This window comes from Podarcis liolepis (genome assembly GCF_965112155.1).
Source record: "Podarcis liolepis genome assembly, chromosome: 14".
Classification (NCBI taxonomy): domain Eukaryota; kingdom Metazoa; phylum Chordata; class Lepidosauria; order Squamata; family Lacertidae; genus Podarcis; species Podarcis liolepis.
In genome coordinates, this window is record NC_139569.1 from 49,001,505 (window position 1) to 49,028,858 (window position 27,354).

Here is a 27,354-nt window from a genome sequence, read left to right on the forward strand (position 1 = left end):
GGGGCGGAGGGGAGAAGATCGCTTCTCCCCGTTGCTGCCCCTTGGTTCAAAAGGGGTCCGGGGAGAAAGGGGAAGACGCGCGCGCTTTCCCCTCTGTCCCCTCTTTTGAAGCAAGGGGCGGAGGGGAGAAGATCGCTTCTCCGCGTTGCCGCCCCTTGCTTCAAAAGATGTCCGGGGACAGCGGGGAAGACGCCAGCATTTTAAAAAACCTCGGGACAGCGGGGGACTTCTCTGCTGTCCGGGGCGATTTTAAAATGCTGGCGGGCGGCAGCGCTGCCGCCCGCCAGCATTTTAAAATCGCCCCGGACAGCAGAGAAGTCCTCCGCTGTCCTGGGGTTTTAAAAAAACCTCTCCGCCCCCCCAGGCTTCGGAGCAGCCTTCCGAAGCCTGGCGGCGGGAGGAGGTCTCTCCGCCCCCCCGCCAGGCTTTGGAGGAGGTCCGAGGACAGTGGGGAAGACGCGCTGCGCTTCCCAGCTGTCCCGGAGATTTCCCTATGGGCTTTCGTCTTGCGAAGGAAGCCCATAGGGAAATTCGTTTTGCGAAGCGTCTCCAAAACGGAAAACCCTTTCGTCTAGCGGGTTTTCCGTCTTGCGAGGCGTTCATCTTGCGGGGCACCACTGTATTAAAATACCGCAATACATCAAACATTAAAAGCTTCCCTAAACAAGCCTTCAGATGTCTTCTAAAACTCTGGTAGTTGTTCTTCTCTTTGACATCTGGTGGGAGCGTGTTCCACAGGGAGGGCGCCACTACTGAGAAGGCCCTCTGCCTGGTTCCCTGTAACCTCACTTCTCGCAGTGAGGGAACCACCAGAAGGCCCTCAGTGCTGGACCTCAGTGTCCGGGTAGAATGATGGGGGTGGAGACGCTCCTTCAGATATACTGGCCTCACCCTCCTTCAGGAGAGAAGCAAGTGCCCTTGTCAGTTGTGGCTCCCCTTTATTAGAATGTCCTCCTCAGAGAAACCCACCCAGCACCCTTAAAGCTTTAGGGGCCAGGTACAGCCTGATATTTGAATGGTAATTTTGAGTTTTGTCTTCTGAGACTGATGGGTAATTTGTTATTTTCCTGCTGTCATATGCCACCATTTCATGTGCTGCTGCTCCGATGTTTTCGTTATTTTGTGCTGGTTCCAAGTCTTGTGTTGTTGTTTCATTATTACAGTGGACGCTTGGGTTGCAAACGTGATCCGTGTGGGATGCACGTTTGCAACCCACAGTGTTTGCAACCCATGTCTGTGCTTGCGCAGGTTGTGATTTGGCGCTTCTGCACATGCGCGACTGCCAAAACCCGGAAGTAACCCGTTCCGGTACTTCCAGGTTTCAGCAGTCCGCAACCCGAAAAAATGCAACCTGAAGCGGATGCAACATGAGGTTTGGCTGTATATTACAACAAACACTCTGTGAGGTGAGTGAGGCCGAGAGATTTCAGAAAAGTGTGACTAGCCCAAGGTCACCCAGCAGCTGCATGTGGAGGAGTGGAGGAGTGAACACAGTTCACCAGATTACGAGTCCACCGCTCTTAACCACTACACCATGCTGGCACAGAGTGCCTCCCATTTACTTTGGCTAGTGGCCCAGCTGTGCCCCTGTCTGGACAGGGTTAGCCTAAGTTCTGTTGTCTGTGCTTTGGTAACCTCTAGGTTAGATTACTGCAACGCATTATATGTGGAGCTGCCTCTGAAGACGGTTTAGAAACTTCAGCTGATGCCAAATTTGGCAGCCTGGTTGCTCACCAGGGCAAGACGGTTTGAGCATTTTACACCGATCCTGGCCCGACTGCACTGGCTGCCAATTAGTTTCCAGGCCCAGTTCAAAGTGCTGGTTTTGACCTATAAAGTCTTAAAATGGCTCAGGACCACAATTCCTCAATGCCGTTTCCCATATAAACCCGGACCCTGCAATCATCACCTCAGGCCCTTCTTCGTGTGCCTCCTCTGTGATGAAAGGTCCAGCGGGTGGCAAGACAATAATGGGCCTTTTCTGCAGTGGCCCCCCACTTGTGGAATGCTCTCCCCAGAGAGGCTCACCTGGTACCTTCATTACAAGCTATACCATGCCTCTACTCCAAATCCTATGACTAATTAAACAATATTTGGCCTTTTAAACTGAAGTAAGGGTATTGTTTTTGCTTGTTATTATGGTATGTATTTTTGTGTTTTGATATTGTAAATCACCCTGTGATCTTCGGATAAAAGCCGGTACAGAAGTTTATAATAAGAATAGTAATTCTCATCTTTGATGTGAAAACATTGTTGCCAACCTCCCATTTTTCCACTTTTCCAGTGGGTTTTCTTAAGCCCCACATTTGCTGCTCTGAAAGTTGATCTCTGCCTGTTTGAACCCCAAGTGTGAATGATGTCTTTCAGCCTACTTGGATAGGCAGCCAGTCCCAGGACCTGACTGCCTGGAGCAGGCCACTTGCTATAGCCTTGAGGTGCTGGGGTGAAACCCCAAGTGACAGTTCCCTCCAGTTTTCCCACCGGAGGAACAACCTGCCAAAAATGATCCTGCGTAAGGACTCTTGTGTGTGCTTTTCCATGGCGGGGTGGGTGGGTGGTGGTTTGTGCAGGAGAACTTCCCAAGGGATAATGCTACATGGCTGAGGTTTGTAGCATTTCATGGAGCTCAACATCCTCTTTGTGGGAAGTTTGCCTCAATGGCCCTGCATGGGGTTCCTTTTGTTCTCTGTAAAAAAGCGATACCGCGTGTCTTGACTTTGGTTGGCAACTGTGTTGCTTTGCCACCAGGCCAAACTCTCTCTTACTGGAGGTGGGGGGAGAGGGGGTAATTAATTTCTATGAATGACAGCCCGGAGAAATGTCACCAGGACCTTTTATGTGTACCAACTTCATTTCCTTACAGCCGAGCATTGTGTGCCTGCAGGAATTCTGTGGCGCACATTGAACAGGATATAAGCTTGAGCTATGGGATGCCAAAGTGTTCTTTCTGTGTCTGTGCTTTGCCTGGATTAGAATTCGTCACAGCTGGCAATTTGCTTTTGAAAAAGGGAAGAAACTGTTCTTCCCCCTGCCAATCTTCTGAGAGAAACTGACCCCGCTAGGAAATAATTGTGGGGTTAAGCCTCTTCAAAGAGGATTTGTATGTGCTGATATTTTGTTCCCTATAAATAAGTTCCTTCTCTCTCTCTCCTCTTGAGGAGGGCCTTGCTTCACGGAGGTTGAGATGCTTGTTGCTATAGCGACAGCGTCCTGGCAACAACTCCCAGCTGCTGCTGCTTTGCTTCTCCTTCTCCGAGGCCCAGCCAAGAAGAGCCGAGGGGGCTCTTCGGTTGCCACGCTCCTCGGTTGCCGCGGTGGAAGCAGGAAATCAGCAACAGAGGGGCACCAGTACATCCCAGCTTCATCCTGGCAAGCCTTTAGGTGTGGCTGCTGACCTGAAAAATACCTACACCCCCCAAACAAGAAGTGTAGTCGAATATGCTGCTATGATACTCAGAAGCAGATTTGGGGCACTCCAGCCCTGCCCTAACCAGACCCAGGTAAGCAGCCTTGAGAGACAACTTGCTTCCAGTCAGACGTTTCACTTGCATTCGGATGTGGTGAGGCTCCTGGCGTTGACCTTCGGTTCATTTCTGTCACCGTTGCTTCCAACCACCTCCATATTTTCAGGTGTGTTGGCACTGAGACCACACGTCTCTCGCATGAGGGTGGGGAAGCAGAGTGGGGGCGGGGAATGAGGGAAGCCTTCGCTGTCAAGACCAGTGGAGACACTGCATGCCGCCTCCTTCCACCATGCCAGGATCCTGACGACTTTTGGTTTTCCGAAGACACGAGTTTGAGGCGACGGGAACAAAGCCATGTTGAATGCTGTCAGCGGGGCCCTGGATGCAGCTGTGGCATGTTCTGTTGTGAGTTTCTTAGGATGTTGGGGGGGGTGCTGCTGGGGGGGGTCTCTCTAGGGAGGGGATGTGTTGTACATTTGTGATTTCTCTCAAAATAGTCAGTGTACGGTGGGGTGGAGGATTAAGAAATGTTCCTTTGAAGATCCAAAATAAACTGGTATCTGAGGGGGGGAACATTTCAGTGGGTGACTTGAAACAAACAAATCAACAGCAGGGAGATCTGTGCATTGTGTGGTTGGAGATGGTGGTGGTGAGCTTTTTTGCGCCTTATGACAAGCAGTTTTTGATGGGGCTTCTTTCTTCAGGTATGTTTGCCGTTGTGTTAATTGTAATGAGCTGATGTACATACATAAAAAAGAGGCCTTTTCAGGCTGGGATGAGATGGGCCGAGGCTTATTTTGGTGCCTGCGGTGGGAAATCCAAATAGCACCTCCCCCTCCCCCATTCCTAATGAGGCATGGACTGAGAAGTTCTCCTGCACAAGTTTCCTAGAAATGAATGGGAGAGATGTAAGGGCTCTCTTGCTCATCTCTCGTTTGTTTCCATGAGGCTTGGGCAGGAGAACTTGACAGTGGAAGTCTGCAAATTGGACTCAGGGCTCCAGCCCCCTGTTGAGGCACCCCCCCCCCCACAGTCAAGGCAAGAGGGAGACATCTCACTTGCTTGGCGTTATTCTCACAGTGGAAAGAGATTTCTGCAGTGTCTGAGGGTGGGTGGCAGGAATCTCTGCTTAATTATCACTCTCCAACATCCAACATGCTGGTTTGTACAGTGTTATCCAAAGTTCACCTTCCCAGCAGCAGGGGGATCAGTTGTTGGTAGCCGGGTCAATGGCTGGCCCTGCCAAAGCGGGGAGAGTTGCAACCTCTGTCTTTTCATAGCAACATAAGAAGAGCCCTGCAGGATCCAGGCAAAGGCCCATCATGGTCCACCCAGGCAGATGCCCAAGTGGCTGGGGAGACCTAGCCAGATGGGTGGGTATAAATAATAAATTTATTATTATTATTATTATTATTATTATTATTATTATTATTATTAGTCCACAAGCAGGACCTGAGAGCAAGAGCACTCTTCCATATTTGCAGTTCCCAGCAACTGGTATCCAGACCGTGGGTACCAGTTGGAGGCAGAGCACAGCCATCCCTGGGGTTTGCCATTCCATCAGCTAGGAGCAGGTTTTCCCCTCCTCCCATCATTAGAAATAGAACATAGAAAATACGTCAGGCCATTGGTCCATCTTACTCAGTACTGACTACACTGACTGGCAACAGCTCTCCAGAATTTCAGGCAGGGAGTCTTACCTGGAGATTTGATTCAATTCATTATAACTCTATACTGTTTTTCATTCAAATGAATCCCAAAGCGACTTGCAAACCATAAATAATAACATTATGGAACATCATAGAACATCACAAATGCAGCATAGATCATATAGAAAAATTAACAAATCATCAGTGAAACAATTACAATCTATAAAGCACTGTTAGCAAAGTAAAGGTAAGATCAAGGTACCCCTGCCCGTACGGGCCAGTCGTGTCTGACTCTAGGGTTGTGCGCCCATCTCACTTAAGAGGCCGGGGGCCAGCGCTGTCCACAGACACTTCCGGGTCACGTGGCCAGCGTGACGAAGCTGCTCTGGCGAGCCAGCACCAGCACAGCACACGGAAACGCCGTTTACCTTCCCGCTATAAAGCGGTACCTATTTATCTACTTGCACTTAAGGGTGCTTTCGAACTGCTAGGTGGGCAGGAGCTGGGACTGAAAGACGGGAGCTCACCCCGCCGCGGGGATTCGAACTGCCGACCATGCGATCGGCAAGTCCTAGGCACTGAGGTTTTACCCACAGCGCCACCCGCTTGTCTTTGTTAGCAAAGTAGCAACTTAAAAATAAGCTATACGTCACAATTAAAGCAAAAGTCATATTATACGATTAACAAATCAATGCAACATTCACAGTCTACAAAGCAACATTAACAAAATAGCAGCCAAAAATACACTAAGCATTGGTTTTTTTTTATAATCGTTCTTTTTAAAAAGGATTTTCGTAGTTAATAAGGGAACATAAGCATATCTCTTTTCAGTTCATAGAGTCCTTTCTACAGGTCAGTTACACTAAGCACTGTTAAGTTCTTGCACACATTCGCCACGCTCCCATGATTCATATTTCACTCTATTCAGCTCATTGAAGTACACATGCGTGTAATGCCCAGGGTAGCAACTCCCTTCTAAAGGTTCTTCGGGCCAGACATGGGCCAGCACAGGTGAAACCAGCCACCCCCTGATGGAAAACAGAGTCCTCACAGTTTTTCCTCTGGAAACAGCTCCCCTATAAGATCTCCTAGGGCTGGAGGGTGGGGCAAGGCAGGTGGGAAAAGCCATTACTTGCTGGCCAAATCTCCCCTCTATGGAGATGGATTGAAACTTGAACCCATAGCTGTCAACTTTTTCCTTTTTTAAAAGGGAAATTCTCTTATTCTGAATAGGATTCATCACAAGGAAAGGGAAAAGTTGACATCTAAGCGAACCTTCTGTATGAAAGGAACAGGTGCTCTACTGTCCATCACTTAACCTGATTTTTCAGCAACAGATGCTCTCTTCATCACCCTCCTCCTCCTCCTCCTCCCTCTTTCGGCTGTGGGTCAGCTCTCTCCGTTCTGCTGCTAGACTACCTTGAATGGTGCCCAACACCTTCACCCAGACAGCTGTTCATGAAGGCATCTATCTACACATGTGGGTGGGAAGTTCCCAACTTCTCAACTTTTCCCTCTGTCACTTGGAGAGCAGCTTATTTATTAAATAATTTCTTAAACTACTTATGTCCAGCCATTTGGTTCCACAACTGAACCTCAGGTGATTTGCAAAACACCTCCTGTCACCTTGCTCCACCACTGACAGCTGTGATTAGCAAAGAGAGACTCCTTCTAGCTACAGAGCCCATCCATACAGCATATCACACTTTGAAAGGCCTTTTAACACCCTCCCCAGGATGCTGGACTAAATGGGCCATTGGACTGGTCCAGCAGGCTCTTCTTAGGTTGTGTGAAGTGAATACAGTTAACATGCATTTTTTCTTGCTGAGCAAATAGCAAATGCCTGAGCAGCCCCAGGACTGCTGGGAGGGAGGGGTTTTACTCTCTTTCCCTGTCACAGTTAAAATAAAAAACCACATTTTTGTGACGCCTATTAGCATTTCAAAGGAAGCCCGCCCCCCTGGTGCTTAGAACCCTCTTCTGTTCCTGAGGCTTTTCTACCAGCTTCCAGAGAGAAGCCTGTGTTATTCTGTTGGAGCAAAAATAACTAAAGGGTCTTGCAGCATCATAAAGCCTAACAAATTTAGCAGAAGTCTTCATTGATGCCACTTCCTCTGATGCAACTCATCATGCTTCTGATGGAGCAGATTCTACTAGTCCATGGAAGCTCATGCCATAACGAATGTGGTTGCCTTTAATAATTAAATCTTAGACCTTCTGCATGCAAAGCTTGTGTTAGTAATGTCACTTCTCTGGAAATAAGTTGTACTGGAAAAATTTCCAATGCAAATTAGCCTAATTTGCACTGCGAAATTTCCTGAAGAGCGATAGTGTTCGTTTTACTTGTAAACAAAGCATAAAGGGGGGGACTTTCCAAGCTTCCCTAATATTGTATTTGCTGTTGACACCCATTTATTGTTACTAATGACCTGATGAAAAAAGGGGAAATTTTCTAACCCACATCACTTGGCATGTGCTGTATATCATCTTCCAAGGCAGGCCCACATATTATGCCTTGCAGGTAAGCTAGCCATGGGGATGCCACAAAATACATCTTCTTTTGGGGTCTGCAGTGAGGGTTTTCTGCTGGGCTCTCTGAAGTTCATCTCCTCCACCCCTCTGCCTCCTGCACCCACCTTTCCAAACTCCACCAAGTCTTCCCCTCCAGCCCTGCCCATTGCTGAAGGCTGTGAGCTGAACGCATTTGCTCTTCAACAGCCTGTCTCGAAAGCTAGGAGAGCAGCAGCTCTTTTGACCAAAGAGATATATTAGACAACTGTCATTGCCACACATCATGTTCTCAGACTTCCAGAATACACCTCAGTAATGGCAGTGTGTGTGAACTGGCAAACTGCATACCCTCCAACATTTCTCTGATGAAATTAGGGATGTCCTAAGGAAAAGCAGGACATTCCAGGATCAAATCAGAAACCGGGACAGCTTCTGTAAATCCAGGACTGTCCCTGGAAAACATGGACACTTGGAAGGTCTGAAACTGCACACAGCATGGGACCCCCCCACATTAATGCCTCTTGTTTTATTTCCATTTGAATTGAGGAATAAATGCATATTTGCTCTCCCAACCAGTCTGGGCCCTAAAGAGTGATGATGCACAGTAACAACATTGCCACAAGGCATCCCTCTCTCAAAGGCAAGAATGGTGGTAGGGATGTTGTTAAGTTGTGGGTGAACATATCAGACGACACAGCGATTCTTCAAACAGCTCTTGTTTATTCAAAGGCCAGAACAGAACTGAACTGAAGGGTTCAGCCAGCCTGCTTATATAGAGCTCCACTACAACGCAACAGTAACAATTTTCTGTAACTATCCAATCACTGAACGTCACTTTCAATCCCTTATTTGCATATGTGGACCTGAGTGAAAACTACAGTATCCCCCTGCTGGCCCAGGGTGAGAACTTCAGTACATGACAGATGTAGCAAAGATGGGAGGGGACAGAGAAGAGAATTTTCCCTGGAAAATTGGGAGCATGTGGCCTATTCTTTTCAGGTCTCTCAACCTTCTCCTGCTAGGTACTCTGTATCTCATCTGCCCAACCTCTTGGCTATTTCTCAGCACCCCTTTCCTGCTAATAGTCACTCCCGTCTGCCAGCCCCGATTTCTTTTTCTCCTTTTTTAAATTTATGCATTTTACATATCTTAGTACATCAGTTATACAATTGTCATTGTTTATCTTACACTCTGACTTCCATACACATTCCTCCGTGGGGTCTTATTTAGTCCTTGTTAAGCTGCATCTGCTTAATTACCATCCCTCTTCTGCTTATTTTAACTGCTGCTCATATATTTAACCCCACTTGGAAGTTTATCTGATTGTTATATTTCTTTAAATATTCGCCAGAGTATTCCCAGTCTTCTTTTATATCAGACTCATCTTGATTTATTATATTTGCAATCAACATTGCTAGCTCTGCGTATTATATTAGCTTATTCTGCCAGTCTATTTTTGCGGGATTTATATATAAAAAAATTTTTTTTATTAAGTTGTCAGTTTTACATTTCAAAATAAACATTTTACAATTTTTAAAATATACAATGACTTCCCTTCTTCTCCTTCCATGGTTCATTTTACTTATCATACATTCCTGCATATTTTACTTTAACCATTCAAATCAGTTTTCCACTTTTACAGCAAAAATTATTTACTCTGTTGAATTTATCTTATTGATGCCACTGTTTTCAGCTTTATACATTTATTTTCCATATTTTCAATAAATATGGAAAATCAAACCTGTTCCTTCAGATCAACGGCACAGCAATGGGCACCCGCATGGCCCCACAGTATGCCAACATCTTCATGGCAGATTTAGAACAACGTTTCCTAAACTCCTACCCACTCAAACCTCTCTTGTACCTGCGATACATTGACGATATTTTTATCATCTGGACACATGGTCAACAGACCCTGGACACCTTTCACCAGAAATTTAATGATTTTCACCCCACAATCAACCTAACAATGAATCAATCTATGCAAGAAATACATTTTTTGGACACTACTATAAAAATACAGGATGGGCGCATAGACACCACCTTATACCGTAAACCAACTGACCGACAAACATATCTACATGCCTCTAGCTACCATCCCAAACATACCAAACAGTCCATTGTATATAGCCAGGCACTACGTTACAGCCGCATCTGTTCCAATTCTACAGACAGAGACTCTCACCTAAGAGATCTACAGCAAACTTTTTTAGAACTAAAATACCCAGCAGATGAAGTTGGACAGCAGATCAACAGAGCCAGACTGGTACCCAGAGAGAACTTGCTGCAAGACAGACCCAAAAAAGAAAATAACAGAACACCTCTAGTCATCACATACAGCTCCCAAGTTAAAACAGTACAACGCATCATCAGAGACCTACAACCTCTCCTGGACAATGACAGTTCTCTTTCTCAAGCTCTGGGAGGAAGACCTTTCATTGCCTACAGACAGCCACCCAATCTTAAACAACTCCTAACCCACAATAATACTACAACCAGACTTAACACGGACACTGGCACCAGAGCCTGCAATAAACCCAGATGCCAACTTTGCTGCCACATACACCCGGACAACACCATTACTGGCCCCAACAACATCACACATACCATCTCGGGACTATTTAATTGCTCATCGTCTAACATTGTGTATGCCATCAAATGCCAACAGTGTCCTTCAGCTCTCTATATTGGACAAACAGGCCAAACCTTACGCCAAAGAATAAACGGACATAAATCAGACATCAAGAATCACAAAACAGAGAAACCAGTAGGAGAACACTTCAATCTCCCAGGACATTCTATACAAGATCTCAAAGTAGCTGTTTTACTACAAAGGAATTTCAGAAATAGACTGGAAAGAGAAGCTGCTGAATTGCAGCTCATTACCAAACTTAAAACCATGGAGAAACCTGGTCTGAACAGAGACATTGGATTCTTATCTCATTATACATGACTAAGACATTTTTCACCTTCTCACCCCTTGCCTTTTCCTGTAAGACTTATTGCAGTCGTTAAGAGTCATCAACAGGCTCATTCAGCTATCTGCCAATCACCCATTCCCACCACCCTTCTGAGTAATACCCCTCCCCACCTTCTCACTATATAGAAGGATCTGGCAACTTCTGTTTCAGTGTATCTGAAGAAGTGTGCATGCACACGAAAGCTCATACCAAGAACTAACTTAGTTGGTCTTTAAGGTGCTACTGGAAGGAATTTTTTTATTTTGACTATGGCAGACCAACACGGCTACCTATCTGTAACTACTCAGAGTTAAATACAATCTATGGATCATTTTCAAATAATTCTCTTTCAATTAATAACATGCAGTAAATTTCAGGTCACTTTCCCAAAGTTTCTCCCAGAGGTTAAGATGTATATTGTGTCCTATATCTATTGCCCAGTGTGTCACTGAAACTTTAACAAGCTCATCTTTTGTTTCCCATTCTATTTAAAAAATTATACATTTTAGACAGAAGTTTATCATTTTGTAAGTGTTCTTTTTTGAATTGTGAACTTTAGTCCATAAATCCATTCTTTCTATCTAATTTAAACATGTGTATTTGGTGATATTGCAACCAATCTATAACTTGACTCCTTAAGTTTTCCATTGATTTCAGTTTGGGTTCCACCCCCCACCCCCCGTAAAATCCAGCAGTTCCCTATAAGATGCCCATTGTCTATCCATATTAACTCTATTAATTGTAATTGCTTTGATGTGAGATAGCCATAAAGGTGTTTTTCTTTCCAGCATATTTATATATTTTCCCCAGACTCTGTATAGATTCTTCCTAAGAATGTGGTTCATTAAACTCATAGGTTTTAGCCTTCCCATACCAAATACATACATGTCAGCCAAATTTTAAATCATGACCCTCTAAATCTAAGATGTTTGCATTGTCCAATACAATCCATTCTTTTAACCTATGCAAACAACCTCCCTCATAATACAATTGCAAATCTGGCAGGGCAAAGCCTCCTCTTTCTTTTGTATCTGTCAGGATACAAAATATTTTATTCTTGGCTTCTCCCCTTGCCAGATAAATTTAGAGACATCTTTTTCCCATTCTTTGAAGCAGCTTGAATGATTTACAATCAGGATTGATTGGAATAAAATCAGCGTCCTAGGGAGTATATTCATTTTAATGGCTGAAATTCTATCTAACAGGGAGAATTTCATTCTACCCCATATCTCCAACTCTTTCTTAACCTCTTTCCACAATTTAATATAATTATTTTCAAATAGGTTGAGCTTTCTTACTGTCAGCCAGATTCCTAAATACTTAATTTTTTGCCTATTTTTAAACCAGACATCTTTTCTAAAAAAAAATTTGACTGCTCATCCATGTTTTAACCAACATTTTGGTTTTATTTGAGTTTATTTTGAAACCCACCACTTCTCCAAACCTTTAAATTTATTCTAATGCTTAGAGAACGCTCTCCAAAGGTTGTTCTAGTGTCAACACCACATCATCAGCAAATGCCCTTAATTTATAGACTCTACGTCCCACCTCAAAACCTTTAATTTCCCCTTTTCTCGTTATATTCTGAAGCAGTATTTATAATGTCATAACAAACAGGGACAGCCTTGTCTCGTTCCTTTTTCTATTTGGCATTTGTCTGAAATAATATAATTTATTACTATATTTGCAGATTGATCAGTATAGATTGTTTTAATTCCTCCTAGGAAAGAATTACCTATTTCCATTTTCTCTAAAACCTTAATCATAAATGACCATGAAATGTTGTCAAAAGCTTTATCTGCATCTAGGAAGATTAACGCAGCCTGTTTTTAATTTCTTACTTCCATGTACGCTATTAAATTAATTACATTTCTTTCATTTGTTGGCCAGGTAAAAACCCAGCCTGGTCTCTGTGGACTGACTCAGTCAATGTCTGTTTCAATCTATTAGCCAATATTGTAGCAAATTGTTTGTAGTCACAATTCAATAATGAAATAGGTCTGTAATTTTTAGTTTTTGTTAGGTCACTGTCTTATTTGTGGATCAAAGTAACAATGCATCTTTCCATGAAGCTGGAACTACTCCTGTCACCAAAATTCCCTTCAAGGTGTCCTTAAGTGGTTCTACAGCAGTAGACTCTGCTAACCCAGAAATAGTTCCTTGGGTTAAGAACTTTGCTTCAGGATGAGAACAGAAATTGTGTGGCGGCGGCACAGCGGCAGCGGGAGGCCCCATTAGCTAAAGTGTTACCTCAGGTTAAGAACAGTTTCAGGTTAAGAACGGACCTCCAGAACGAATTAAGTTCTTAACCCAAGGTACCACTGTATAAGTATATCCTGAAACTTTTAATAAAAAAATGGCTGTAAGTCCATCTGGCCCCGGTGCTTTTCCCATATTTATTCAGTTTATTGCCATTTGCAATTCCGATATCGATTTGGGTGCATTCAAAATTTGCCAGTTTTCCTTAGATACTCTGGGTATGTTACAGTCACTTAAATAAGAGTCCATTTTCTTAAAGTCCTTTTTCTCACAACAATATAATGAAATATAATATTTTTCAAATGCTTTCCTTATCTCTTTTCAGCTAGTCAAATGCTTATCCTCATCTACAATATTATTTATTGTGCTATTTTTTCTTTCTTTTTTGAGTTGACATGCTAACAATTTACGTGGTTTGTTAGCAAATTCAAAAAAATTCTGTTTCATTAATTTAATTTTCATCTCAATCTCTTGATTAACTAACAGCGAAAATTGTGCTTGCAGTATTTTCATTGCTTGACGCACATCTTTATCCTTTGGTTTTGCAACTAACTTCTCCTTATTCAATAAGGCATCTAATATGTCCTGCTTCTTTTTTCCCCTTTCTCTTTTTTTGAAAAGTATTTTGTTGAATTAGGAAACCTCTCACCACTGCCTTACTGGCATCCCATACTACAATTAAATCTGTTTCTTTATTTAGATTGAGGTAAAAAAATTTCTTGTAAGGGAGTGTTGCCCCTTACTCATAATTTGTTTATTTTGCAATACCACATCATTTACCTTCCACCTAAATGAAGAACATTTCCCTCCTGTTATTGTCATAAAGATGCCATTGTGATTGGATAATATCTTAGGTTGAATTTCTACCTTTTTTACCCTAGTTGTTAACTCTTTCAAAGCCAATAAAAGGTGTATTCTGTTTGCATTTGAGAAAAAAGTAAATTTGTGTTCTAATGGATGCTTAAGTCTCCATAGGTCAGTTAAGTCAAAATTGGACACCATATCAAAAAAGGCATTTGGCAATTTCCCTTATTTTGAATCTGTTTTCCATACCGTTCTATCTAGGTCAAGGGAAATGACACAATTAAAATCACTCATCATTATTATTTTACTATCACACAAATCAAACAATTTCTCTTCCAGTTTGTTTGTTTTTTAATCAGTTTTCCGTTCATTGGGGGCATAAATTCCGACTACAGTAATTGGTTCTCCATCTAGTCTCACTTCAATAACCATCATTCTGCCTTCCTCACCTTTAAAGATGAATTTAGGATCTAGTTTGGGGTTAACGTACATAATTACCCCTCCCTTTTTGGTTTTATCAGAAGAGATAAACTCTTGCCCCAGACCTTTATTTGTTATTTATTTATAAATATTTATTTATTAGTATTTTCTATGTTGTCTTTTTATATGTGTGTCCTGCAAGCAAATGATGTCTAATTTCTACTTTGACAATATATGCACTATTTTATTCATTTTCATTTCACTATTTAGTCCATTTACATTCTATGAAATAAAGATAAGATCCATATTCTATTACCGTATTTTTCGCTCTATAACACGCACCTGACCATAACACGTACATAGTTTTTAGAGGAGGAAAACAAGAAAAAAAAATTCTGAATGAAACAGTGGATGTATCATTTTTGTGCTTCATGCTGTGGCCACAGACATGTGATTTGACGGTGAGTTTGGGGTAGCCCAATGCAAAAATCCTGAGAATCCATGTGGATCTGTGCTTTGTAACCACGTTTTTCCACCATTGTGGCCCCAGGCAACAGTGGGTGCGTGATTTTTTTGGTGCAGGCTGTAGCCATGGACATGTAATGTGATCTGGTGGTGAATTTGGGGTGACCCAATGCAAAGATCCTGAGGATCCATGTGGATCCGTGCTTTGTAACCACGTTTTAAGTTTGGAGGGAAGGAAAAACACAGAAGGGACAAGGAGCACGAGAGGGGTGTGCGGAGAAGCAGCTGGCTAACAATGCAGGAGAGAGGTTTAACGGGAGGGAGGAAAGGAAGGCAAAAGTTTCCACCCACCCACCCAAGCCAGCCCTCTCTCTCTCTCTCTCTCCCACCCACCTGCATGTTGTCCGGCTGCCTGCGAGTCCCTAGAATGCTGGACGCAGCAGCACCGGAGCATGGAGAGGAGGAGGTGATGGCTGTCGGCTGCACTCCTAGCTGACGGAACCTGAGCCGGGTGGGCTGGAGCCTGCGCGCAGTGTGACTAGGAAGGAATTAGAAGGAAGGATGCGATCCTTTCCTTTCCCCTCTGCTTGCCAGGAGGTCAGGGGATTTCCCTGCTCTTTGTTGCGTTTGAACAAACACAGCAACCAAAAACAGAAGCGGGTGGGCAGTAAGACCCTGAGGCAGAATGCAGGAAAGCAGCAGCCTCGCTTCTGCAGCCTTCCCTCCTCCGTGACGCGTGATCTGATTTTTGCCCCTGCACTCGGGCCAGTCGGCTCCAGGGACCACACATTTGCTCAATAACACGCACAGACATTTCCCCTTACTTTTTAGGAGAAAAAATGTGCGTGTTATAGAGTGAAAATTGCGGTATATCTTATTTATACACACGCACACACACATTTTTTGACAGTTCCAGTTTTCCTTCTACCCCCTTCCCTCTTTACTGTTTATCCTCCTCTTCTTCCTTCTCTTCTTCTTATTCTCCATGCTCAATTCCAAAATCTCACCACGAAGGCATTACAAAGGCATGTGCTTTCACTGGTTCTACACACCTCTATTTTTTACCTTCATTATAATAGGAAATCCCTTCAGGTCATTCCCGTCTGAAGTGGAATTTTATCTTTTTAAGGGCCTCTGTCAAAAAATTGTAATCCTCTCTCTTTTCAACAGTTTTACTGGAATGTCTTTTAAAATTACCGTCAAATCCTTTCATCATCTATTTCAATACCTTTCTCATAATATGTCTGGAGCACTCTGTCTTTGATACTTCTAGAATTAAAAAGGACCAGACAGTCCCTGGAAAGATTTTCTTCTTAGCATATGGAAATTTAACCCTGAATGCACAATCAATAGCTGTATCCACGTCCTGTTGTTGCATCTCAAGCAAAGATGCAAGTGCCTCGGTTATTTTATCCCTTATTACTACATCTGATTGCTGATGAATAGATCTGAATCTCAAAAACATCGTTTTTTGCCTTAATTCAATTAACCCCAAATTATCCACCGTTAATTCCTGAGTTGCTCTGGCTGCCACAACTTCCTCTAGCATCTTTTCCTGTTCCTTCATTATTTCTTTATTTTCCTCTTTATTTATTTGGACTGCATCTTGAAGAGTTTGCACTGTTTTCTCCAAATTACTTGTTTTACTTGCAAGAGCCTTTATTTCTGTTGATAATTCACCTACCACTTTGGTGTGGCTTTGAAGATCTTTCCGCATGTCCATCATTACCTCCACAAGGTCATCTTTGGTTCTCCCTCTTGGATAAAGCCTTTCCTTGATTGGCCAGGTGTCAATGCCAGATACTTCTTTTGTGAGGCCATTTTTAATTTATTAGCCAGGAAAATAAAAAATATATAATTCCACAGGTGATAACCATCGTGGCGTTTTCCTTTCTAAAAGGTCCTTATACCTTATCCAAACTGTATAAACGCCTCCTTACTATATGATTTAGGAACCCTCTCTGTCAGGGGTCAGCAAACTTTTTCAGCAGGGGGCCAGTCCACTGTCCCTCAGACCTTGTGAGGGGCCAGACTATATTTTTTTTTGGGGGGGGTGAATGAATTCCTATGCCCCACAAAAAACCCAGAGATGCATTTTAAATAAAAGGACACATTCTACTCATGTAAAAACATGCTGATCCCCGGACCATCCGCGGGCCGGATTTAGAAGGTGATTGGGCCAGATCCAGCCCCTGGGCCTTAGTTTACCTACCCATGCTCTATGTACTTTAACTTTGTCATACCATAAGTACGCATGCCAACCGTATCTTAAGTCAAACCCCTCCAAGTTCAATAGGCTAGCTATCTTTTTCTCCTGTCTAGCAAAGAACCTCTCACTCATCTCTCATAAGCAGCACTGCCTGTTGGCAGTCTGTTGCTGATACCTCTCCCCTAAGCATCTGGAGAATTCCATGGCATCCCCAGAATCTTAGTCAACAGCTTGTGGGATGGGGGCTGACAGGCAACAGGCAATTTCATCTAATGTATATGGTGTTCCTACAGACATGGGAGCAGTTCTATTTTCAAAAGCTCTCTCCAAGAGAGGTGGTATCATTTTGAGCAAGTCTCTCTTTTCCATGCAGTGCTTGGGAAACATGGCCTTGGTTAATAGACAAGCAGTATCTTGTGATGTTTTGCAGGATATCCCTTGTGGGGGTTTTTTCTCTGCAAAGCTGACACTTCCATCGAAATAACCCCTCTGTTCCCTTTCCATCTGCGCACCATATTGCATCATGTTTAATCAGTAATCCCCAAGCAGTCCTCCTGATGGCACATCCTGCCAGGTTTCAGTGGGTGTTCCAGTGTTTTCAGAGCATGTGAGATCAGCCTCAGAGCAAATGGCCTCTGAGGTGGCAAGTGGGACTCCAGTATGGCTTTTCTTTTCTTTTTTGGTAGCCGGCCTTGGTGACTGACTAATCTTTGTGAATTCCATTCAGAAAGCAAAGCAGCGAGGGCCAGAGTCTGGTTTAATTTTATATTGCAGGTTATTGTGCTGGAATGAAATGAGCCTTTGTTATAATTATGATGATTTGCAGAGTGCCGTCTGGGTGCTTTACAATGAATGGGTATGAAAGGTCCCTGTCCTCAAGAGGCTTGCAATCTAAAACAGATGCAGGGGAACAATGTGAGGTGTTTAGGTGGTAGATGGGGCCAGGACAAAAAGTGGTTTGAGCTACCTCCTTTTTCCTCCCTCTCTTCCCCACCCAGCAGGCTGCTGGGGGACAGCCAGGAGTCTGTCTCTAGGGGTCCACGCTGGTCACTTGCAGAGGGTTCTCCATCTTTCTGTTGCTCCATCAGATCCCCTCCCATTTATTTCTCTTTCTTGGTTTCCTTCTCTACAGTCTCATGAAAGTTGGCTGAGAGGCAGAAAGAAAGTAGGCTGGAATGGGAACCTATGGTCGATCAGAGGGAGAGTAAGATCTGTACATTTTCCAGGAAGGTGTCTGGGCAGTAGCTTCTGACCAGCGGGCAAGAAAGGAACATGGGCTTGGGAAAGGGGTGCAAAATCAAAACAAAAGCCAAAGAGATAGAAAAGGGCCAGAAGTCACTTTCAAAAGGCTTGGCATCAGCCTATGGGATGGGACGTTTAAAATATATATATTATTTTAAACTTCTTAATCACACAGCGCTGTAGAGCAGTGCTGGAGCTGTTCTCTTCCTCCCCTCCCCTGCTACTGGGTCCCTCAACTCTGACCAAATTCACACCATACTTTTAAAGCACAATGATACAGTGGTACCCCGCAAGACGAACGCCTCGCAAGACGGAAAACCCGCTAGACGAAAGGGTTTTCCGTTTTGGAGGCGCTTCGCAAAACGAATTTCCCTATGGGCTTGCTTCGCAAGACGAAAGCCCATAGGGAAATCTCCGGGACAGCGGGGAAGCGCAGCGCGTCTTCCCCACTGTCCTCGGACCTCCTCCCACCGCCCGGCATCGGAACAAAGCTCCGATACCGGGCGGGGGGGGGACGCCTCCTCCCGCCGCCCGGCATCGGAACGAAGCTCCGATGCCGGGCGGGGGGGGGACGCCTCCTCCCGCCGCCCGGCATCGGAACGAAGCTCCGATGCCGGGCGGGGGGGGGGACGCCTTCTCCCGCCGCCCGGCATCAGAACGAAGCTCCGATGCCGGGCGGGGGGGGGACGCCTTCTCCCGCCGCCCGGCATCGGAACGAAGCTCCGATGCCGGGCGGGCAGGGGGGAACGCCTTCTCCCGCCGCCCGGCATCGGAACGAAGCTCCGATGCTAGGCGGGGGGGGGGGGACGCCTTCTCCCGCCGCCCGGCATCGGAACGAAGCTCCGAAGCCGGGCGGCGGGGCGGGGACACCTTCTCCCGCCGCCCAGCTTCGGAAGGCTTTCCTGAAGACTTGGGGTGGGAGGAGGGTTTTCCTTCCCACCGCCAACATTCAGAATGCTGTTCTGAATGTTGGCGGTGGGGAGGAAAAACCCTCCTCCCACCGCAAGCCCCGGGAACAGAGGAGAAGCGCTGCTCCCCTTCCCCTCTGTTCCTGTACCTGTCCTGAAGGCTTGCGGTGGGGAGAAAAGCCCTTCTCCGCACCGCCAGCCTGGCAAGCGGTTTCCATAGGAACGCATTAATTGATTTTCAATGCATTCCTATGGGAAACCGTGCTTCGCAAGACGAAAAACTCGCAAGAAGAAAAAACTTGCGGAACGAATTAATTTCGTCTTGCGAGGCACCACTGTACTACTTTGAATCAACATGGCTTCCCCTCAAGAATTCTGGGAGCTGTAGTTTGTTAAGCGTTCTGAGAGTTGTGAGGAGGCCCATATTTCCCTTACAGAGTTCCAGTTCTAGAGTTCCCTGTGAAGAGAGATTGACAGTTAAGCCACTCTGAGAATTGTAGCTCTGTGGGGGGAATAGGGGTCTCTGAACAACTCTCAGCACTCTTAACAGACTACAGCTCCCAGAATTCTTTGAGGGAAGCCATGACTGTTTCAGTGGTATTCATAGCACTTTAAATGTGTGGTGTGAAGGTGGTCCCAGAGGCACAGAGGAAGGAGAAGTTAGTGGTGGCGGAGGGGGAAGGTGAGGTGTCTCCTCTGCCTGGCTGGGCCCATCTCTGCCACCACCATCTTCTCCCTTCCTTTCAAGGCCTCTCAGCATCCTCAAAAACAAAGGAAACATGTGTCTTGCCTCCAAAATAATTGTGTTTATTGTGTTTATTGTAACCTATCGATGAATCAAACTCATACAAGCAATTCACTAAGATTTATTTCATCTGGTGACAGCTCTAAAGCATATAGATTAAAAATAAATAAATAGAGGCAAACACTGCAAGGATAGCTACACAAGACATTCCCCAGTATGTTTTTTATTGTTTTATTTACTGAATTTATATACTGCCCTATACCTGCAGGTCACAGGATAACATCAGAATATAAAACCTCAAAATGCATACTCAAATAATTAAAAAACAACCACCACCACCCAACACATTTTAAAAGGGCATAATATGTCAATCAAATCAACCCAAAGCCTGGTTAAAGAGGAACGTTTTTGCCTGGCGCTTAAAGGTGTATAATGAAGGCTCCAGGCGAACCTCCCTGGGGAGAACATTCCACAGGCGGGGAGCCACTGCAGAAAAGGCCCGTTTGTGTGTTGCCACCCTCTGGATCTCTCAGACTCTCTGCCCTGGGACACCAGCCCAAACTAGGAGGTCCTGCAATGATTCTGCAATTGCTCTGGCTGAGATTCTGGAAGTGGACTGGCCATGTTATATATAGTCCTAGCTCAATCTATTTCCCAGTAAATGGGCTGTTGCTCAGGGGGAGCATACTTCTTTGCAGGCAGAAGCTCCTCATTTCAGTCCCTAGCAGCACCTCCAGCTAGGGCTGGGAGATACCCTACCCCAAAATCCTAGAGAACCAGGGCTGCCCATCAGGACATGGGCCCACTCCTGACTCAATATTAGCAGGCCTTCCTGTATTCCATCAGAGTACCAGGGCCTAACACATCCTCTTTTGGACCTCTGCACACAGGTAAGCTTTACCTGCATGTTCAATATGGGAACAGTGTCCTCATGTGCTCCTGATAGTGTAGGCCTAAGCCTCTTTGGTGCAATGCCAGGGGTCTTGGCCCGTGTGTGACTCCCATGTGTTTTGCTTCTGCCCAACCCACATTTCAGATAATCATGGGAGCCTCCACAAGCCACTGCCTTCTCCATGGGGAAGCATTGTGCTGTCTTGGCTGTGCAGATTCCAAAAGTGCCCTCCAACAGTGGCATTGCTGGCGTGAAGTGGCTGTTCTGTGCCAGCTATAAACAGATGATTAATTTAACTGCTTCAGTCATGTTGTGTTGTTGTTTCCCCAACAGGCATAAATTCTTGGAAAGAGAGGATGGCACAGCGAAGCCCAATATTCTCCACACTCGGCCCAACTGAAAGGTATTCTGAGGCATGTGAGGGAACTGGCTTTGGTGGTGTGGCAGAGGGTGTGTGAGGTGTGTGTGTGTGTGTGTGTGTGTGTGTGTGTGTGTGTGTGTGTGATTTGAAATATTTATTTATTGAAGGTTTCCCAGACCCGGTAGCCCCCTCCATGTGTTGCTGGACTCCAGCTTGCATCACTGCCAACCATTGAATGTGCTTGCTGGGAATAATGGGAGTTGGAGGTCAAACAACATTTGGTGAGGAAGGCCCATTTACTCTATGCCCATCCTTCCATGGAGCTCTTACAGGGTCAGGACAAATCTCAGGGGCAAAAGGACAGGTTCTTTGCTTGCAGAACATCCCAGGTTCAGTGCATGTCAGGAAACACATAGGGTTCATGTTTCCCCACTATGGTGCATTTTCAGGTTTAGCTCAGCTGAGTGTGAGAGGGGCCAAAAGAGGTTTTGCCTGTTTGGACCCAAATACTTTTGCCCATTGCTAGGGAGCAGCCATTGCTAGGGAACAGCTGCTAGGGAGCAGCTCTCCTTGTAGGCTTCTTCCTGATTGGCTGATGTGGGAAGGAGGATGCGGGGTTCAATGGATCTTGTTTAGGGCTGGGAGATATATTGATATATCATCCAAAACCGGTTTGAAGTCCATATTGTGATATCGGTTTCATAATTTTTGACCTGCCAATACATCACAAATCATGATGTGTGTGTTTGTGTGTGTGCTATGCAGGAATTACAATGTGGGGGAAACCGTGCTGCCAGCCTATGCCTCTACATAGCTCCATCCTTATTTCAGACATCGTGATACAGTGGTACCTCGGGTTACATACGCTTCAGGTTACATACGCTTCAGGTTACAGACTCTGCTAACCCAGAAATAGTGCTTCAGGTTAAGAACTTTGCTTCAGGATGAGAACAGAAATTGTGCTCCGGCGGCGCGGAGGTCCCATTAGCTAAAGTGGTGCTTCAGGTTAAGAACAGTTTCAGGTTAAGTATGGACCTCTGGAACGAATTAAGTACTTAACCCGAGGTACCACTGTATATGAGGGACGCGGGTGGCGCTGTGGGTAAAAGCCTCAGCGCCTAGGGCTTGCCGATCGAAAGGTCGGCGGTTCGAATCCCCGCGGCGGGGTGCGCTCCCGTTGCTCGGTCCCAGCGCCTGCCAACCTAGCAGTTCGAAAGCACCCCCGGGTGCAAGTAGATAAATAGGGACCATTACTGGCGGGAAGGTAAACGGCGTTTCCGTGTGCTGCGCTGGCTCGCCAGATGCAGCTTGTCACGCTGGCCACGTGACCCGGAAGTGTCTTCGGACAGCGCTGGCTCCCGGCCTTTAGAGTGAGATGAGCGCACAACCCTAGAGTCTGTCAAGACTGGCCCGTACGGGTAGGGGTACCTTTACCTTTACCACTACCACTGTATATCACAATGTTTAGTTGGTGATGTATCACAATGTTGAAAACCAGATATCATCCAGCCCTAATCTTGTCTCTGGTAGGACACTTCCTAAGAGCCACAAAAGCTCCAATGCCCATCAGGCAGTGGAATCAGTAGCAGGCCAAGATCTGAGCACAGAGCTGTATTCAAAGGAGGACTAGGCCAAGGATGCATTTGGCTGCAGAGCAAGTGGATAGGAAACATGGGATAAAAGCAGCCAAAATGATCAAGGGGATGGGACAACTCCCATATGAGGAAAGGTTGCAGTATTTGGGGGGGTTTGGTTTAGAGAAAAGGCAAATAAGAGGTGACATGATAGATGTGTATAATAGAGGATTAGACAAATTCATGTTGGAGAAAGCTATTAATGGCTACTAGCCAACATGGTTCTGCTCTGTCTCTATCATCAGAGGCATTTATGGTTCTGAATCCAGTTTAGAAAACCATGGGAGGGGCGGGTGCTGATGTGCTCAGCTCCTGCTTGTGACTTTTCCAGAGGCATCTGGTTGGTCAATGTGAGAATCGGGTCCTGGACTACATGGGCCACTTTCTGCCAGACCCAGGAGGCTCTTCTTAGGTTCTTACAACTGGCCGGCACACATGGAGACAGAAGAGGAACAAGAACTGATGCTTGGAGAGACTAAAAGCCACACAGGCAAGGCCAGAATTTGGCTCTTGCTGAGGTGAAGATCTGAGCCTGACCCAAAATCAATTTTCACCAGTCTGGATGAGGGGAACTGATTCACTACCAGGTGTGTGGATCCCTTCTGGTCCTTGGGAGCATAATCCTGCTCCTCTCATGGCTCACAACAATGCTGCACAATACACAGACCAATGCACATCCTGGCTGATTCTGGTGCACAATAGACAGTTAATTATAATGGCTTGAGCAGTGTAGTGTAATGGTTAGAGTGCTGTGCTAAGTATGGCAAGAGCCAGGTTCAAATCCTCACTCACTCTGTGTTCACTGGGTGACCCTGGGCCAGTCACTGTCTCTCAGACTGACCTGCCTCATGGTGTCATTGGCAGAAGGCGTTCTATTGACCTCCTTGGAGGAGGAGAGGATAAGATATTGTAGAAATAAGCGGGGTGTTGGATAAGTACTTGCTCCATAAAACCAAGGATCTCCATCACTTCCTTCTTTTAGACGAATCCGGAACATCCCCCTCCACAGCCAAGCTCTGACGGCCATTCCTCTTGGGTCAGCGAGACTCGTGGACCAGCTAGAAGACAGGATTCTCAGCCATGAGAAGACGACAGCTGCCCTTGTGGAACACGCTTTTCGCATCAAGGAAGACATTGTTTGCACGCTGCATAGGATGCAGAACAAAGGCGGAGGGGACCGGCTGGCCAGGCAGCTCTTGGAGGAGCACATCCGCAACATCACAGCCATCGTCAGGCAGCTGAACCGGGACATTGAGGTCAGTGGTAATTCTCTGGTGGTGTGGTGTACCCAGTCTTCCCATTTTAAAATTTCTGAAGGTGTCTTTTTAAAATTTATTATGTTTATATGCCACCTTTCCCTCCAAGGAGCTCTACGTGGCATAGATGGTTCTCCCCTCCCCATTTTTATCCTAACAACAGCCCTGTGAGACTGAAAGACAGTGATTAGCTCATTGTCACCCTGTGAGCTACATGGAAATTTGAACCCAGGCCTTACAGGTCATTATCCAACACTAACAGTTACACCACACAGGTGGTTCAAACCTAAGAATCTGCAGCCCTTCTTCATGTTTCCCTTTTAATCAAGAGAAAACAAATGTTGGAAATAAATTATTATTTATTGCTTGTTTAGTGCCATCCACGTGCCTAGTGCTTTATAGTGTACAAGTAGACAGTTCGCTGCTGCCAAAGAACCTACAGTCTCAATTTATGCACAGAGGAAAGCAGAGACTGATGCAGAGGTGGGGAGAGCACTGCTGTTGCACTCGGGACCTGCTTGTGGGCATCCCATAATGGGCATCTGCTTGGCCTCAGGATGCTGGATTATATGGGCCATTGGTCTGATCCAGGGAGGCTCCTGCTATGTACTTAGGACATAAAGAGGGAAGAAACATGCAATTGTTTCATGTACCTGCCCTTAGGCTTTGGTGCAGGCTTATTTACAGGAAGAACTGGGACAAATTCTTTACAGTTCTATTTGAGAGCACATGAGTACCACACACATAAGATCACACATTTACACACAGTGTTAATTAGTCTGGGATAATTACCATCCCCACTAAGGTACATTGCAGTCTACTTGTTTTTAATTAATCAAAATATCTGAGATGCATAATTACCACCTTCTGGTTTTTCATCCACAATCACAAAGGACCGCCCCCCATACACACACCACTTGTCGGTGAAGCAACCCCAACTGGCTGTGATATATGGGCAAATAATGCAATCACATTGGTGGGGTTGACTGTGTGGTTCTTTTACAAGCCAGGTTGATGGGATTGATCATGCGTGTCTTTCTCCATGTGTCAACAACATGTATACACAGTCAGCACATAATAAGAGGCATACTAAAGGCCTCTCTCATCCAGCATCTTCCTTGCCACAGTGGCCAACCAGGTACCTCTGAGTAGCCCACAAGCTTAACATGAAGGGAGCACCCTCCCTTTGCAGTTGGTATGTAGCAGCAGAGTGCCTCTGAATAGCAACAAAACTGCCAGTGATAGGTCCATTCTCCATGCCTTCCATCTAACCCTGGTGCCCAAGTAGTTTTTGGACTACAGTTCCCATCAGCCCCAGCCAGCATGGTCTCTGATAAGAGATTTGGGGAGATGCATGAATGTGCATGGGAATTATGGGTCCTGAGGTCAAACCCCAGGGCAACTGGAGCATGTGTGAAGGACTCTTGAGAGCTGACACACTCCATCAGCCTCTCTGCACCACACACTTAAGAGGGGAGTCGCCCATTTCACTCCTCTGCAATTATAGGCTCTACAAGAACAGATCCGTGTCAGGGATAACCTCAGTTATGGAACGAATTCAACACTGAAGAGCCTTGAGATGCGTCAGTTATCTGGTCTGGGAGATCTCAGAGGTCGGGTTACAAGGTAATTTTTTCTTTGTTGTTGTTATTTCTCTAGCAGCTAAAGCAGATTTCTGGGGTTTTGTGGGGAGGTGGGCAGGCAGAATCAGCCATACTTGCAACCACAGCCAGTAAGAGAGTGAACAACATTCTCTGGCACTGAAGCAAACCAGAGAAGCAGCTGCTTCTGCAAAGCTTTGTATGCTTTGGGACTGAATATAATATGTAGATCAGCCTTACCCAGCCTGAGGACCTCCAAACGTTTTGGACTACAACTCCCATCAGCTCTCACATCATACAGCTGTGCTGACTGGTGCTGATCGGAGCTATAGTCCAAAATATCTGGAGGTCCCCAGATTGGGGAAGGCTGCTGCAGATTCTACGCACTTGTGTTATGGTTCCTCTCCAGTCATGCACAACACCCATAGTAATCAACAGGGTGTTTTGCAAAGGCTTCATCCCAGCCTAAAACATTCAGTTCTTCACAGAAAAAGACCAGCATTTTCAAAACAATGACTCAGGCAAAGTCTTTAGTGGAGGTCTGTTTCTCGTTTTCTCTCCACTATCTTTTTGCCTTCCCCACTTTAAAGAGGACAATGAGAAAATGGTGGCAATACTGATGGGGAATGACTGCCTTTGGGTCACAGCTCAGCAGCTGAAGACCGGTTGACTGAAGGGAGCAATCGGCAAAATTCCCTGTCCATGACAATTTGTTGATCATTTGCTCTCCCACACAAGGAAAGCAAAAATAGCATACTGAAGCATACTGCTTCTGCACATTGAACTGTCAGGTGTTTCTGAAAGCTAGTTATTGTTTTCTTCCTTATAGGTGTCATCATATTCTTTGAAAAATTGTAGGTGTAATTGTACCAGTGATCAGGGATGTGTATTGTTGTGAGTCAGAAAAAGCAGGCTGCTGCCCTTTGGAGGTAGAACTTGGGGTATCTTGCAGCATGGCAGATGATGCTTCTTTGTACAAGATTCTGTGAAAACACGGTTGTGAACCAAAAACACACCCACCTGGGGGGTCTGAGCTATTCACTGGCTCTCCACTGCCATGCTCAAGGCCAGTTTCAGATCTCTTTATAACAAAGATGGGGCAGAGAGAGAGATTTGATTATGGTTGCAAAACTTTTTCTGTGTTTCCCTGCGACTCAGTTGTTGCTGCTGCTCATTTATAATGTAAGTCAGTGTTGTTGTTGGCATCTGCCTGTCTCGGGAGACAATGGAAGAGTGTGCCTTTGGGGGTGAAGTCAGACCATTGGAGAGTTATAGCACCTGCTGTGGCTGTAGAGACCAATATGAGAGTGACATGTTTTGTTGCTGCTGGGGCAGTTGAAGGCATCCAGTTGTGCTGATGCTGGTGCATGATGGCATTTTTTCTTTCTTTGCTCCTCCCAGGAGTCATTCCTCCTTTGGTCACTGCTGTGGACACACAATCAGACTGATTATCTCCAGGTGCTGCAGTTATCTGCAAGGGATTCCCACATGGCACGATTAATGCTGCCAGCCTTCATGTCACATTTGCAGACATCTTTGTAATGCAAAAGTGGTCTGCCAGTGGGCCTGGTACTTGAAGCCAGCTCCCCATAGAGCACATCCTTGGGGGTCCTGCCATCTTCAAGTTGTGGACATGACCAAGTCAGCGTAGATGTTGCTGAGACAGGAGTGTGAGCATGCTGGGAATGTGGGCTTGAGAGAGCACATCTTTGTTTGAGACTCTGTCCTGACATTTGATGCCCAAAATCTTCCCGACGCAGCACATGTGGAAAGTGTTTAGGCATCACTCCTGAGTGTTGTAAGTTACCCACAACTCACTTCCATAAAGCAGCGTGTTCAACACACAAACCTGGTAGATCTTCATCTTGGTATTGGTTGTTAGCTTCACATTCTCACATACTCTTTTGGAGAGCTGAGCCAGTGCCACAACTGCATTGCCACAGCTTGTCCTGCTCAGTGTCAGTTGAGAGGTTG

At 45.5% G+C, this 27,354-nt stretch overlaps 1 protein-coding gene across 7 annotated transcripts in view; it reads left to right on the plus strand.

Annotated features, from left to right (window-relative positions):
* Positions 1-2,818: 2,818 nt before the first annotated feature.
* FAM81A (family with sequence similarity 81 member A) overlaps positions 2,819-27,354 on the plus strand; it is a 49,849-nt gene continuing 25,313 nt past the window's right edge. For 2 of the 7 annotated variants that reach the window (XR_014519246.1, XM_083475913.1), the window contains exons 1-4: positions 3,660-3,869; positions 20,862-20,931; positions 23,506-23,779; positions 25,287-25,405. Coding sequence is in view for 6 of the 7 variants with exons in the window: in XM_083475913.1 (XP_083332039.1) it covers positions 3,695-3,869; positions 20,862-20,931; positions 23,506-23,779; positions 25,287-25,405 (638 nt within the window). In the remaining variant the exon portion in view is untranslated. Of the gene's footprint in view, positions 3,501-3,533; positions 3,631-3,659; positions 3,870-20,389; positions 20,527-20,861; positions 20,932-23,505; positions 23,780-25,286; positions 25,406-27,354 lie in introns of those variants that run through there. The other 5 variants (XM_083475914.1, XM_083475915.1, XM_083475918.1 and 2 more) reach the window with 5 other exon arrangements.